General features: G+C 53.0%; 6 protein-coding genes across 6 annotated transcripts; 3 read left to right on the top strand and 3 right to left on the bottom strand.

The window, feature by feature from the left end:
• Window positions 1-1902: 1902 nt before the first annotated feature.
• Window positions 1903-2880, bottom strand: BO97DRAFT_187451 (uncharacterized protein). Its single transcript, XM_025690441.1, has one exon. The coding sequence runs from the start codon at window positions 2600-2602 to the stop codon at window positions 2081-2083; it is 522 nt and encodes a 173-aa protein (XP_025548192.1). The 5' UTR covers window positions 2603-2880; the 3' UTR covers window positions 1903-2080.
• Window positions 2881-3378: 498 nt separating this feature from the next.
• BO97DRAFT_187394 (uncharacterized protein) lies at window positions 3379-4240 on the top strand. Its single transcript, XM_025690440.1, has one exon. It carries the CDS (start codon window positions 3547-3549, stop codon window positions 4144-4146), a length of 600 nt encoding a protein of 199 aa, XP_025548191.1. The 5' UTR covers window positions 3379-3546; the 3' UTR covers window positions 4147-4240.
• Window positions 4241-6520: 2280 nt separating this feature from the next.
• BO97DRAFT_352616 (uncharacterized protein) lies at window positions 6521-6703 on the bottom strand (the record flags this gene model as incomplete). Its single annotated transcript, XM_025692028.1, has 1 exon — window positions 6521-6703. One exon carries the CDS (start codon window positions 6701-6703, stop codon window positions 6521-6523), a length of 183 nt encoding a protein of 60 aa, XP_025548190.1.
• A 1327-nt stretch (window positions 6704-8030) lies between these two features.
• efm7 (putative nicotinamide N-methyltransferase Nnt1) lies at window positions 8031-9142 on the top strand. The gene is made up of 3 exons (XM_025692985.1): window positions 8031-8277; window positions 8350-8916; window positions 8973-9142. Exons 1-3 carry the CDS (start codon window positions 8128-8130, stop codon window positions 9036-9038), a joined length of 783 nt encoding a protein of 260 aa, XP_025548189.1. The 5' UTR covers window positions 8031-8127; the 3' UTR covers window positions 9039-9142.
• A 250-nt stretch (window positions 9143-9392) lies between these two features.
• On the top strand, window positions 9393-10873 carry BO97DRAFT_445699 (putative RNA polymerase II Elongator complex associated protein Kti12; the record flags this gene model as incomplete). Its single annotated transcript, XM_025698575.1, has 3 exons — window positions 9393-9425; window positions 9481-9825; window positions 9899-10873. Exons 1-3 carry the CDS (start codon window positions 9420-9422, stop codon window positions 10871-10873), a joined length of 1326 nt encoding a protein of 441 aa, XP_025548188.1. The 5' UTR covers window positions 9393-9419.
• Window positions 10874-10985: 112 nt separating this feature from the next.
• On the bottom strand, window positions 10986-13195 carry BO97DRAFT_375359 (caspase family protein). Its single transcript, XM_025692984.1, has 8 exons — window positions 12846-13195; window positions 12539-12786; window positions 12126-12488; window positions 12020-12064; window positions 11888-11963; window positions 11513-11830; window positions 11245-11414; window positions 10986-11184 (listed from the first exon to the last, which is right to left on the bottom strand). Exons 1-8 carry the CDS (start codon window positions 12944-12946, stop codon window positions 11159-11161), a joined length of 1347 nt encoding a protein of 448 aa, XP_025548187.1. The 5' UTR covers window positions 12947-13195; the 3' UTR covers window positions 10986-11158.
• Window positions 13196-14559: the final 1364 nt, after the last annotated feature.

Genomic DNA, 14559 nt, shown 5'->3' with positions numbered 1-14559 from the left:
GGTGATTATTTCCAGATGTGGACAAGAGGAGAAGGTAAAATGAGAATGCTCAAGATGCGTTCTGGCGGTTGCAGAGTCGCAGGGGGTCGGCTTGTTAGGATTAGTAATTACTAGTAGTCTAACTATTCTAACTAGGTTTACTATGTCGGCCCTCCACAGGGGTGGTTTCATGCATGATGCTGATGGCTGCGCTGCGTATCTATGTTATTTGCGTTATGGCGATAACGGCTGCGAGCTGGGTTCTGATGTCTGGGTAAATGCGTGAGGTTTCTGAGGGTTTTAACCCCTGGCTAGTGTCTGTTTTGGGTTTTGTGTTTGGTTTTGACTTTGATTAGGGGTCGATTTGCTCTTGAGGTGGATGGCTGTGCTTTGGGCTCCGCTGGGCGTGGGCGTGGGCGCGGATGGTGGAGGGTGGTTTGTCCCGCATATGATCCTCGCTGGTTGGTTGTTTTTAAAGGGTTGGGTTGGGTTGGGTTGGACTGGACTTTCAGGGAAGAGGTTAGTGCCACTGACTGTAGTCTAGGGACAGTCTGGCTTCTGGCTACTGAAAAAGGAAGAGGGGTATTATCATGTCTTAAATCCTGGGAGGACACGGAGTGTACGGCCTCTGGCAGAGTCTGTGGCAAGTTGACAACTTTGCATACTGTCAATGCTGGCTGCGCGTCAGCTGGAGGACTAACTAACTAGTGGCCAGTGGCTACCATCACCAGATCCAATGTCTCGCACAGGCCGTCCAACGAGACTATGTCTATGGACAGTGCGTGACTGACGACTGCACGCGCGCACGTCTTTGCGTTCTGGTGCTCGACCGGTGGATTTTGTTTATGCATCCACGAAGTATCGCTGGCATTGCGACGCGATATCGCTCGGACTAAGACTGATGGGAACGGACTGTCGAGGGAATAAGGCTCCGTGGACTGGAGACGTCGCTTCAGCCGGTAGTACATTATGGAATGACTTCGTAAGCAAGACCTCGCATTGCGCCCGGTTATCCAGTGGATGCTCATGATGCTCAGTTGCTTTGCGGTGTTTACGCCATACATCCTGGTCACAAGGATTGAAAGTAACCCGCAGAGCCAAATATAGCACGGACGAACGAGGAGACCTGCATGATCGATTCGCCGGGACCCGGCCGTCTGGTTCTCAACTAGTGGCGAAGATCTATCCAACGTTGTTCGTGCGACTGCGGCCAACGTTGGCGATGGGAGATGTGGGGATCTGCCAGACAGGAGACTACTACTCCGTATTCCTGTCGGCTATGATGATCAGGCACACAAAACCGCCATCGCAACTCGCCAGCTTGTTTCTAGAACACCAGATGGTATGCGACAGCGAGATCTATCTCATCCGCAAGCAACTAATTCTAGATGTGGAGATCTAAGAGAAAACGTCGTCCGTCAACCCTATCCATGGGACACTGGTGTTGCACATCAGGACCCAGATGCGCTGCAGCCAGTCAGAGCTGAGCTCTGGCCAGTGGCCAGGTCATTCATTCTCCCAGATCTTGCCACCGAACGGAGTCAACGGTCGTGTTGGATTGACTGCCCGCACAATATGACATGCAAATCGGCAACGCGTCATTCGTCGGTGACCCATACTCTACTCCGGACGTCGGGTGAAGAAGCAGAAAGTCTTGACTACTGTGGAACCCATGCGGAGCGGGCAGTGTTTATGTCCGTTTGTCTGCTTGTCTATCTGTAGTCTAGTCTAATCGTCGTGATAGATCCCAGTATGGTCAGCTTGATCTCTTCCGTGGCTTATGCTTCTGCCTAACTCGAAAGAAAATTCAAGCTCATGTCTGAGCTTCTATTCTCCGGCCCTCGGTAGGCACACGCCCGGACTGTCGGGCAATTGAGACTTTCTTGCATTACTCGCGGGAACAACCGGTGAGTGAGGCAAAGTGAGCCGCACATACCTTTTTTACGTGTTGAGTAGACTACTCCGTATCATGTCAATAATAAGCAGTTGTGATCGGCGAACCGCAGGTTCATCGGGATCCAGTTTAGAGTTGAATGATTGCTGCGCATTTCCACCCCAAGGTCCTCCGAAAACGCCATTCTCAATTCAGTACTTCAGTTCGCTAAGCAACATCCGAATACTGCAACTGTCTCCCGGGGCGGGCGGCCAAGGAAAAAAAAAAGCAGACCAATCCTAGTGCAATACAGTGCACATGCCCGTCTTTCCTTATTCTCCACCCCCTGCGTGCGATGAGATCATTTCCTTTAACCGATTTGACACTAGCAAGTTGGATCTGATTAGTCGACACTGGGCGATGTTTCACCTTGCGGCCAGCGGGCAATGTGGCTGGCTCTGCTCCTCCCGCTAGTCCTCTAGTCGGGTGGTTCCCTCGGATGAGCGCAGTATTGCACGTCTGGTAATGGGGAGGTATGATCGGGACGAGGTATGAGGGTTTACCGAGAAGAGTATGGGGTAGGTGTTCAGGGTAATCAGGGACATCAATGATGGTTACGGAGCAGTGATGCAAAAAGCAAGAATCATGGTTTATGCCGACGGATCCCGGTTTTGCTCTGTTTGTTTCTGTCTGCTTCGATGTCACTCCTTCTTGGCAAGGTTCACACTCAGATACGTACACACCACCCATGCATCACCCAACGGCGCGTCAACGGAAGATGTCAAACGATGTCTATCCATGCATGTTTCAGCTGGAGCGACTAACCATGGAACCGTGGTGAACATGGAGACAATGGAGTCGAGGGCAGTGAGTGGTTGACGCCGCAATTGCCGCGTCATGGGAGTCCTTTTGACGGCGGTTGGCTCACCCCAATCGGCTTGCTTCCTACCCACGGCACACGGCGCAGTCAGGCGGCTAGGTAATCTTGATAGGTGATCAGTGATTGATTGATACCGTCTAAAGGAGGGGTTATACTGTTTAGAAGCAGGAAGAGAGGGTTCAACTGCAGTCAATTTTCTAAGTACTGGACATTGAACTCATCTCCCTGCTACTTACCATCTTTCCTATTCCTCTTCCTCTTCTTCCTGCACTTCCTGCCTTCATATACACTGCTGGTACCGATTACACGGAAATACCACCACGGCCACTCTCCCAGTTCGAATTTGACTGGAGCAACTGGATCCATCGCATCCATCAATCAGTGAATGAATGCTCCGGATGCCCCCACTTTTCCCCTTTTAGTCGCTTCTCGTCCTTCTTTGCTTGGCTTGCTATAATTATAGTACCTTTTCTTTAAACCCCCATCCCATCCCGACACCGAGTACAGACAAACCATCTGACTCGTTTGAGAGTTGGTCTCACAGCCTCTCGTTTCTACCCCTGTTCCTCCCACTACCACCAGAACCACCACCATAATTCGCCCCCTGCTGCAACTACCGCCGTCTATCGTATCATCTATTGTCTATCACCTTGGATCCTCTCACTATCGTTCTTCAGCCTCCCTCGTCCTATCCTGGTTACCTGGTTACCTGGTTACAACTTTCTTTTCTTCCCTCCCCTAACACCATCTTTCTTTCTTTTCTTTCCTTTCACGCACCCACCGACTCCTAACACACTACCGGAAGAAGAAAAGGATGTTGAACTCCGCCTCCACCGATTCGTCTCGTTCCTCTTACTCCGGAAGCCCCGTCTCCCAACAATCTCCGCATCACCATGTCTGGTTTCCGCCTGCCCCTCGTCGTCGACCAGAACACTACAAAATCCCTCGCTACTATTCCACGCCCGTGAGGGAGGACATTCCGGAGTCGACCCCGCTGCAGATGTACGGTCTGGAGCAGCGCGCCCCCTCGATTTGCGAGAAGCCTAAGCTTCTCCGTCGTTTCTCCCACGCCCTCGACGACATCGTCGAGGACATCTCCCTCCAGAGCAGCAGCGAGAAGCTGCTCAGCAGACGGCGCCAATCGTTCTTCGGCATTGACGAGGAGGCCGTGATGTCCAGCACCTCCATCACCAGCCCAACAATGGACTACTACCCGGTGCCGGCGCATCCGCAACCGCCCAAAGCTCGACCCATGTCGGTGTTTTCAACAGCAGAAGCCGCCCCGTCTCCAGGGCCAGTCCGGAGACTCAGCCGTCGATTGAGCGTGAGCTTCTCGCGCAAGAAGAAGTTCAGACCGGGCCAGGCCGCCAGTATCTCGCAGCCGAACCTGATCGGCGCGTCGACGCAGATCTAATGGCTGCCATCTCAACATCTGTCTGCATCGCCATCATCATACCACCATAATCGCATCAGATGGCCATGACCTTAAACCGAACATCATCATCCTCATCATCATTCACGTGACGCTTGTTCGTCGCCAGGGACTCCGACCATCACCACCCCATCAGTTCTAAATCGACCCGGGAAGACGCACAGACACGCATGCGCAACCGAAAAATTCGCACCTTTTGCATCGGAGTTCAGCGAAGCGAGCCAAAGGCGGCCGTCATTCGATCCTTATACCGCTTTCTAAACATGCTATTTTATACCATAATACCTGGTTTAAACCTCCTTCTTTTCTTCATCCTCCCCTTATATTTTTCTTTCTTCTTCTATCTTATTCTCTCCTTTAATTTGGGGGACTTTTGTTATCCATCTGCATTAGCTCGGTGTTTGGTGTTGATCATTCTCGGTCCGTGCTTTTTCTGCCAAATTTTTTTTTCGCCACAACTATTTATTTTCTTTTTCTCGACCACCTATCAAATGAGTGTGCTTGACCCTTTCATCAAGGACAAACAAAACCCATTGAACCAGACAACGCATGCATGTTATTTATACATTAGTTTGCTTGACGTGTTCGGTACGAGCCCGAGCGATTCTCAGCCAGGCCCAGGCACGATAGACCAGTCTCGAATATAGTTCATGTACATACATACATTATACATCTTACGGACAGTGGTACAGTGGTGGGTGCCATTCCACAATCTACACCGACCCTTACATACCCACTCGTCCTGCTTGCATGCGTTGTCGTCACGGTGTTGCTGTTCCTTCCCCGCAGCTGGCAGCTCCGACAGTTTCGGAGGAGGTATGTACTGTACATGTACAGTGACCTGCAGTGTTGTACGTCCTTACATAAATCTTACGATACATGGCGGGAAGCTGGCGCAGCTTCTTATACCACAATCCACCTAATAACCGTGTCTGAGCATAGCGAGACCCAACCTCAGATCTCAGCTACACCCACACACCTATCTTCCTACCTTTGATTTTAACCCAGAATAACAGGATGGGAATTCCGCACCCGCCAAAAATCAAACCACACATGTACATGAATATAAATAAATGTACATGCACACAACCAGCCTGATTTCGTATTCGAATCCAATAAACTACCCATGATGCATGCCCTATAATATACTTCTATAGTTGATAGACTAGGGTAGGGGTAGGCTGGATTCACAGTCCGCCGATAGTCCAGGCTTGGCTTCTACTTTAGCGGGTGTATATCGCTGGACTTTCTTCACCGCTTGGGAGATACGGAGTCTGATCCGGGGGTTGATTCGTGGTGGTATGTGGTACTTTGCGGATTTGATCTCGGGAGTAGGGAGGGGGATAGGTAGGTGTCAGTAGAGGTAGTGCGGTGTTGGTGCCTGGTATCCTCCTGGCAGGAGGAAGATACCTACCAGGGAGCTGTCACTACAGCAATATACCAATAGAGCTCTGCTGGGATGGAACCCAGTAATTACTTACCCATCCTTCAGACAGGGCTACTTCACATCCCCCACTGAGATATACACCAATGGATACTCAAAGATAGCTAGCACCAACTTGCCGTGTCACATCGCTACAAGTACTGTACCTACAGTTAAATCTCCGGGTTGGCATTCAGACGGGACGGAACGGCTCTTGTGGTACATATCTAGTGCCTAGCATCTTGATCAGTATACCTGCCTGTTAACGAGGGGATACGTCTGTGCATTCGAACTCCAGTTCAATAGTTCAATTGAAGTAAATCGTAAAGAGACTCGTGTATCATCTATGACAGCTCTTCCAGTCATGTAAAGCGAAGCAAGCAAAGAAAAAAAACGCCCAGAAATATTCGGCAGTTATAATTGTTGTGTAGACCCCACTATTTCCTTTCCATCGACACCATGCGTTCCTCGTTCACCATTAGCGCTTTGCGTGAGTTGAGTTTTAACCCGAAAATGAAAATGAATGTTGCCAGAACATAACATAAATAACAGAACATAAATCAAGCAGATGAGTGATATCCAGGATGAAAGTCAGGATGATTAGCTTGCTCTCGAGAGTACCCAGTGAGGTCGACAGGTCAGTATGCAGGCATTCCATCCGTCTTCGCTCAGACTCGAGTACTGGTTTTTGGTGGGCGAAGCTCGATGCCTTATCCATCGTATCAGCACCATCAAGTCCTCATATTATCCATACGGCAGTAGCCGTCTTCTTTACACCCGTAAATCCAACCGTGAAGAACCAAGTCGGCGATCCAGCCCCGACTCATCATATTCCCCCACTACCGATTTTATCGCATCGTTCCCGTTCGCTCTGAGTTTAGACGACCGTTTTGTTTGTAGTATAGTCTAGGTAGACGGAGACAGCAGGCAAGTCTATAGAGTCACGCTCTCCAGATCGCGTACCATCACCGACATCTGCGCCCGTTTAGCCGCCTCGGCCACGAGGCTGAAATCCCGCAGGAACGGCGCTGTGGCGGTGGGACCGCCTGACCCGGTGATCTGGTGTGGGTAGTTATCTGTTGCTTGGGGATTTTGTAGCTGTTGTTGCTCGGTCATAGGCACGGGGAGTTGGGTAGATGGGTGGTTGTTGTTGTTGCTGCTGTTGCTGACTGCCACTGCTGCGGCCGCGGCGGCGGCTAGATTGAGGGGGTTGGGGGGTTGCGGGACGGTTCCCGAGGGGGAGGTGGTGGCTTGGTTTTGCGGGTTGATGGTTGCCATTATTGGTTTGTTGGTTCTTGATGAGGGTGAGGATTGTGTGGTGATGTGATGTATTGTGTGTGTTTGGTGATGGGTTGGAGGTGCGTCAGGGTAGATAGAAGGTGGTGGTTTGATGGTGATGAAGGTAGAAGTTATCGTGAACGTAGTGTAGAATGGCGGGAATGCAGGATATAAGCCAGACACACCAAGACCAAGACAATGATAAAGATGAGGTGAAAGAAGGCTAGACGGGGCTAGACAGGCTAGACAGACTAGACAGACTAGACAGACTAGACAGACTAGACAGACTAGACAAAGGTGGGCTATCTAACAACCAAAAATTGTACAGGTTTTCCTTCACACTATGTGCTGCAAGCCGTAGCAACAGCGTGGACTGATCCGGTGGAGTCCGGTAGAAACCAACTGCCTCTCAGTCTTGAAAAGAGAGGGAGGGGATATGGCCTGATGAGAAAGGACTAAATAGTGTAGGAAGAAGATCAGAGAAGAAAGATAGTTAAAAGTAGTCAGTAAGAACAGTAAAAAAAAAGTCGCAGCAACACGTGGGGCGCGAGAGCGGATAGACCGCGGTATGACGTCCGGCAATCTCCAACAATCTCCAACTGGATAGGCCGATAAGCTGCAAAAGTGCAACTCTTCGACAACTGGATGATGAAACCGAACCAGACCCCAGAAAACCCAAAGCAAAGCCTTTTTATGTATGTATGTATGCACCCCAGGCTAAATGGAGGCATACGTACTTTTGACGCAAGGTACGTCTTGGACTGCAAGGCTGATTGTCTCCTTGAGCAATGAGCAATCATTATTGAAAGGACTAAAGGAACTTTGAACCTTGAATGGAGGGACTTTCTTGGAAGATCGCCAAGATTGCCTTATTGGAACAATCAGTTGTTGGTCTTCCTAACAGTCCGGCAAAAAACTCTTACCCGTTGAGCCAAAGATGGTAATGCCATGTCCGATAATTACCCGGTCGGCAACCCCACGCGGGGTTTTCTGCTGCGGAATGCTGCTGAGCGCAGGTACCGGAATTGTATCGTATTATTGATAGTCCGCCCGTCACGGCTGTGGTCCGCTTCACGTGACTACATGTGACCTGCCCGCAAGTCAGACTAAACCCAAACGAGTACTCCCCCACCAGAATGCTCCACTCGGCACTATCGCGATAGAGAAATTATCGTCCACGGCGCGCATCATTTGCATCAGTTGCCCGCAATGCACCTCTTATCCCGGAGCACCCGCTGAACCACCGACCCGAGCGACCGACAATGGCGGACGAGGACAACATCGGCGTCGGGGACATGTTCCAGGACCCGGAGGGGTTCTACGAGCCCGAACCGGAGCCCACCTTTGCAGAGCATCACATGCTGAGCGGGCAGACGGTGCGCGTGCGCCTGGTGGGCAGTCATCCTCTCTACGTACATGCGCCCCCTCTTGCCTTTTTGCCTTACCCGAAGCTTAAAACTAACCTGTCAAATTTCTGGTTCTAGGGCAACCTCCTCTGGAATGCAGGCCGCACCAGCTCGCACTACATCGAACGACACGCCGACACACTCGTTAAGGGCAAGAACGTGCTGGAGATCGGCGCCGCGGCGGGCGTGCCCAGCATCGTCAGCGCGATCAAGGGCGCGCGCACGGCCGTGATGACCGACTATCCGGACGTGGACCTGGTCGAGAACATGCGGCACAACGCGGGCTTGTCGGCGTCGCTGATCGGGAGCGAGTCGACCCTGCACGTCGACGGGTACAAGTGGGGGGCGTCGGTCGCGCCGCTGCTGGCGTACCTGCCCGAGGGCGCGCGCAGCGAGGGCTTCGATCTGCTCATCATGGCCGACGTCGTGTACAGCCACCGCGAGCACCCGAATCTGATCAAGACGATGCGCGAGACGCTCAAGCGCAGCCCCGAGTCCGTGGCCCTCGTCATCTTCACCCCCTACCAGCCGTGGCTGTTGCCCAAGACGGAGAAGTTTTTCCCGCTGGCCGAGGAGAATGGATTTCGCGTGACCAAGATCTTCGAGAAGGTCATGGATGATGTGTTGTTTGAGAATGATCCTGGGGTGAGTTTTCTGTCGGTGTGAGGTGGTTGGCTGGCTTGCTGACTGTAGGATTCTAGGATGAGAGATTGCGAAAGACGGTGTTCGGGTATGAGATTCGGTGGGCGGACGAGGAATTGAAGTAGGCAGCGATTGCGAGGATTCGCTGTTGCATGCACGAGACAAATGAAATAAATTGGGTTGCATTGCGGTGTTGAGGCGGGGTACAAAGTGATTCGGGATAGACGCCTATATCTCTATATCGATTCTACATATACATACACTCATATATACCTTGACAAGGTCACTACAAACCTCAGCACACATCAATCCCCATGTAGAAAGTTCAGCACGAGCAACGGGTGTAGAACTGTATACCCTTACCACCCGCCAAAGTCACATGTACAGACAGTACAGTAGAGTACCCCACCGACCGCCCGCAGCCCCGCGCAACAAAAAAATCCCCAAACCCGACGCAACCACCGTAACAACCACCGCAACCATTCCTCCCTCATCACACCCCCACCATGCCAGTAAGCCACATTCCTCAATTCACTTCCCAAACCCAAATACTAACCCCTCGCAAAGCTCATAGTCCTAACGGGCTACCCCTGCTCGGGCCTAACCTACCGCGCCAACCAACTCGCCGCACAACTCGAAGCAACACAGAACGAGCTCTACGCCTCAGGCGTGTTCCCCGAGAGCAAGCCGCGGTTCAAGGTACACGTCGTTCCGACACACGACCCATCGCACCCGCGGACGGTCTACGATCATGCGCGCACAGAGAAGGAGTCGCGCGGGGTGGCGTACGCGCGGGCGAAGCGCGCACTCGGGAAGGACAGTTTCGTGATTCTGGATGGGATGAATTACATCAAGGGGTACCGGTATCAGCTGTGGTGTGAGGCGAAGGCATTGAAGACGAGTTCGTGTGTGGTATGTCAATTGCCGATTAGCCGCATTGTTTGACTGGGGTTTGGTACGGGTACTAACGTGCGACGGAAAAAAGGTGCACGTCGGTACGCCGATCGATCAATGCGTTGCGAATAACGAGGCGCGGATTCGGCGCGATGAGGCGAGGGATACTGGTGCATCAGGTCAAGCTCAGCGCATAGAAGGAGACGGAGAAGGAGAAGTTCAAGCTCCGCCCACCGAAGCAGAGGCACCCAGCGGGGAACCCGCGACCACCGACAAAGAAGACCCTTACCCGCGCGACCTCCTCAACAACCTCATCTTCCGGTACGAGGAACCCAGCATGCACAGCCGCTGGGACAAGCCGCTATTCACGGTCCCGTGGGAGGACGCGACGCCGCCCATCGCGGCGATCTGGACCGCATTAACGGGGGTGCCGCACCCGTCCCAGCACCCGGATACACCCTCCGAAGAACAAAGCGCAAGCACCCTCCTCAACCTAACGACCTCCTCACTGAACAATACGCACCTCTCACCCTCCGACACCGCCAGCCTCGCCCCCTCGACCTTCACCTCCGCCACCACCTCTGGCACCCGCACACCCCTAGGCCGCCCCCGCATCAAACCGCACCAAGCCACCGCCCTCCCAGCCAGCACCTCGTCCTCAGCACTCTACAGCCTCGAAAAACGGACCTCAGCCATCGTCTCCGCAATCCGCGACTTCACGCTCCGCCACCCCTCCGCCGAGGAGGCGTTAGCCTTGCCATCTACCAGAGAGGGTGGTGAGGGATCACAGCACCCAGGGTTCAGCATCCCCGTGCCCGAGGCATCGATCGCGGTGTTCGTGCCGGCGCATGTCGCGCGGTCCGGGCCGACGGATGAGCTTGCGGGCGCGGGCGGGGTGCTCGCTTTGCCGAAGTTGCAGAGGTTGCGGAGGCAGTGGATTGCGTTGAATCGGGCGTATGTTGCTGGGCCGCATGCGAGTGCTAGTGGGGGTGGGTTAAAGGCGGAGGAGGTGCCGGATGCGTTTGTGAGATTTCTGAATGCGGAGGTTGGTGGGGAGGAGGATTAGTTTTTTTGCCTGGGGGTTGCTATGGGGGGTGGGTGAGTGGGTGGGGAGAGCATAGCGTGCATTATGTCTTGTAGATTCATGAACGATTATCTTATCTTATGGTGTGGTTACTAGTTGATGGTAGAACCGTAGCGAGGACGCTTGGATTGCTTTGCTTTTAGACAGTCAATCCAACCTCACTGCTCGCGCGCTCATCAGAATATATAAGTATAAATAAAAATACCCTCGCTAACAATATACTATACGCTACTCCAACTTATACTCAACTCTCAGGAAAGAGAAACCTCACATCACAAAAAGCAAATTGGTATCTATCACAAACAAATTAGCACCACGCCTGCCCTCCTCTCAAAGAACAGAAGCAAACTCACCAAGAGGATGACTACAACTCAACTGCGGCTTCTGCGTATACTTGCCCTCCAACTCAGAGCGGATCGAATTCAACAGCTGCAGATAACTCTGATTCGGCCGCTGCTGCAGCGTCTTAATGAACGCCCAGCTCAGCGCGCCGCGCGCCTCGCCGTCTTGGAATGTGTCGGCCCTGTTGGGTGCGTTAGCTTTGAGGCTGATTGGCCGTAGCGAGAAAGACAGAGGGGACAGGCTATTCTCGCATCATAGCAGAAGAGGAAGGGAACCCACGAAGTCTGCGTATCCTTCGATCCCGAAAACATCACCACATCCGCAGGCGAGGTCTTGGTCTGCATCGTGCGCTGGCGCGCGGTGTCGCCGTTGGCGGCCTTCTTGAAGAACCCGATGGCCGTCTGCGCGACGCTGCTGAGGTCGCCCTTGCCGTAGGACTGGAAGGCGCTGAATAGGTCCATTGCGGCTTCTTTGGCGAGGTTGGGCTCCTTTAGGATGCCTTGGGTTGAGTAGACGTAGGGGAGGTCCAGTGCTGTGCCGGAGTGGCAGGAGTCGAAGATTGCGGTTAAACGGACGCCGGGGCGGAGGGGGCGGACCCTTTGTTTATATGTTAGTACGGGGGGGTATGGTGAGGGGGAGTGAATGAGAATGTACATGATGTCGTGCATGTCGTCGTCGACGATGTGGCCTGCTGTGCGGTAGTCGAGGGGGTAGATTACGTCGTCGTAGCCTGGTTGGGTGGGTCAGTTGTGCTGGCTGGGAGATCTGAGGAGGATACTGCCTTACCGTCTTCTTCGTCGCCGTCGAGGTCGGGGGTGCGCCCTCCGTGGCCTAGTTAACATAACCTGTTAGTGAAGCACGGCTAGTTGGTTGATTTTGGGGGGTACCGCACCGGAGAAGTGAATGAAGAGCGAATCGTTCGGTTGCGCATCCTTGACTAGCCATTGCATGGCCCGAAGGATGTTGGTTTTGGTGGGCAGGCTCATCGGGTTCTCCTGGTCATCCGTCAAGATGACCATGTCCTCGCGGCGGTAGCCGAATTTCTCGTTCAGAAAGGTCGACATGTTGGTCACGTCGTTGATGCAGCCGCGTAGCGCGTTCGGTTGGCCGATATAGTTAATTCCAATCAGAAGTGCCTTCCGACGTCCTGTGCAGTTCGAGTACTGGAATCGGTAGTTGGACGGCGCGCCCTTGCCGAATTGCTGTGCCTCTTGCGGGGGACGGGGTGGGAGGGAGCCCCATGATTGGGAGTGACCTAGGCGGTAAAGTTAGAGGTGGCTCGGTCCAAGATTGAGGCGGACTGACTGTGATAGGATCGTGTATGGCCTGGTGACGAGGACTGGGGAGGGGGAGTCGGGGTGTGAGGATAGCCATAGGGGGATGGGGCCGGAGATGGGTAGGCTGGGTAACCCCCCGACGAGGAGTAGTAGTGCGACGGAGGAGGTCCGGACGGCGGAGGATATTGATGTCCTGGGGGAGGTCCCGGAGGCGGAGAGTACTGATGGCTCGGAGGAGGTCCTGGGGGAGGATAGTACTGTGGACTAGGGGGATATCTAAACGGAAATCAGTCTGCTGCTAGTCAAACTACCTGGATGAGGGGTAGGTAACCCACTGTTGGTGGTGAGGAGGCGGCGGTCCCCAGCTCCCTTGATGAGAAGGAGGCGGGTAACCCCCCGACCAGCCCTGAGAATAACCGGAGTTCTGATAGTACATCAATTGATGGGAAAGGGGGTTGTTTGGGAGAATGAGGGGCGATCAGACGATCGGAGTCAACGAGAGATGTCGGGTTGATGTGTCGGTGTGCGAGCGGATAAGAATATCCGACGGGATTAAAGATGGTGGGGGTGTCTACTGATCAAGAACAGCGAATGTCTAAGGCTGTTATGCCACGTAAGAGGTAATCTAGACTTGGTTCTCTCTTCCAAGTGACCCCAGGATGCGATGCAAAAATCAGTATTCAACAGTAGAAGAAAGGAGAAGCTGACGAGGAGGGGAACAGATTAGTATTTAAAGGGCGCGGTTTAGACTTGTCACAGGGCTGGCTGATGCGGCCTCTTCCCCGCCCGGGGCGAGCGTGCATTGGCTGTTGGTCAGTGGGTGTGGGTCGGCACGAGGCGTAGGGCAGAGATACCGTACCGTAAGGCTCTGGTATTCTGGGTATTCGTGCACTGTTCCTCCTCCAATTTGAGCCTCTCGGCACCCGAGCATCCGGTCACAACAGATACTGGTAGTATTACGTTGCCTTTGCGGACTGAGCCATGGTTCCAACGCGGCAATCTTCCAGAAAACTCGCTGCAGCACCATTTAGGCACCGACCAATGACTGACTCGTTCAGCGGCCACTGCACTCGGGTAGGGCGATCAATGAGATTACAGTCTGCCAGACTGCCTCTGGCCGGGGGGGAAGCGGGCTGAGGGGGCTGTGCCAGTGACTCGATGACTCGAGCATGCGGGGATGAATCCGGTTTCTGTTGGGTCCTGCATGGTTACGCAGTGTCGCCACAGCCTATCCTGTCAGCCTTGTCATTCCTTGGAAGAACCCCTTGAGTGAGTCGGCAAGTTCTCATTGGCCGTTAAACCAGGGATCTTATCTTGACTACCGAATCAGGAGATGCGGCTGTCGTAGAGACTCATCCTCGGTGGTGACAGACCTCTTCAAGGCCTTATTCGACCGGCGGAAGAGAAACGATATAACTCAGTTCCTCAATCCAGATTTAACCCTGTACATCCGGACTATGCTGAAAGACAGCGGGAGCCGATCGCTTCCTGCGCAGTACCGCAACTGGCGGGCTGTTTGTAATGATCAACTATAACTACGCTGAATCATTTATACATATAGTTACGAATTTGGGAATGTAAGAAGTTGAACCCGGACAATATACTTCGTCGGCGACTGCCAGGTCACATGAGTTAGCTAGATTGACATAAAGTCGACCGCATTCGTTTCAGATCCTATCTTCATTACTGGCCCCTCGAAAGTCCCTATAGCAAGAATACCATTTCTTGACACCAATTGGCCGCATGCGCCAACATTATGTCGACTGTTTAACGAAAGCCAAATCAACTCCTCGTTTCTACACATCGCCGCGTTCTTGTTACACCAGAATCCCCAATCCTCTCCTTGACCCGGCTGCTCAAATGAGCATAGCATTTGTCTGGTTGGAGCTTTTCACAGCAGACAGCTTGCATTGGAAAAGTACTCCATCACCGCACAAGTTCTGTCCGGAAGCATGAGACTCGATTGCTTCACTGCAAGAGGGACGTCCACGACTAAATTTTTCCCGCTCCTAGAAGTCTCAGTCGGGATGATTCGGGAGAAACTGCAGT

This window comes from Aspergillus homomorphus (genome assembly GCF_003184865.1).
Source record: "Aspergillus homomorphus CBS 101889 unplaced genomic scaffold BO97scaffold_41, whole genome shotgun sequence".
In the NCBI taxonomy this organism is placed as follows: Eukaryota; Fungi; Ascomycota; class Eurotiomycetes; order Eurotiales; family Aspergillaceae; genus Aspergillus; species Aspergillus homomorphus.
This window is presented reverse-complemented; position numbering and strand designations above follow the sequence as displayed.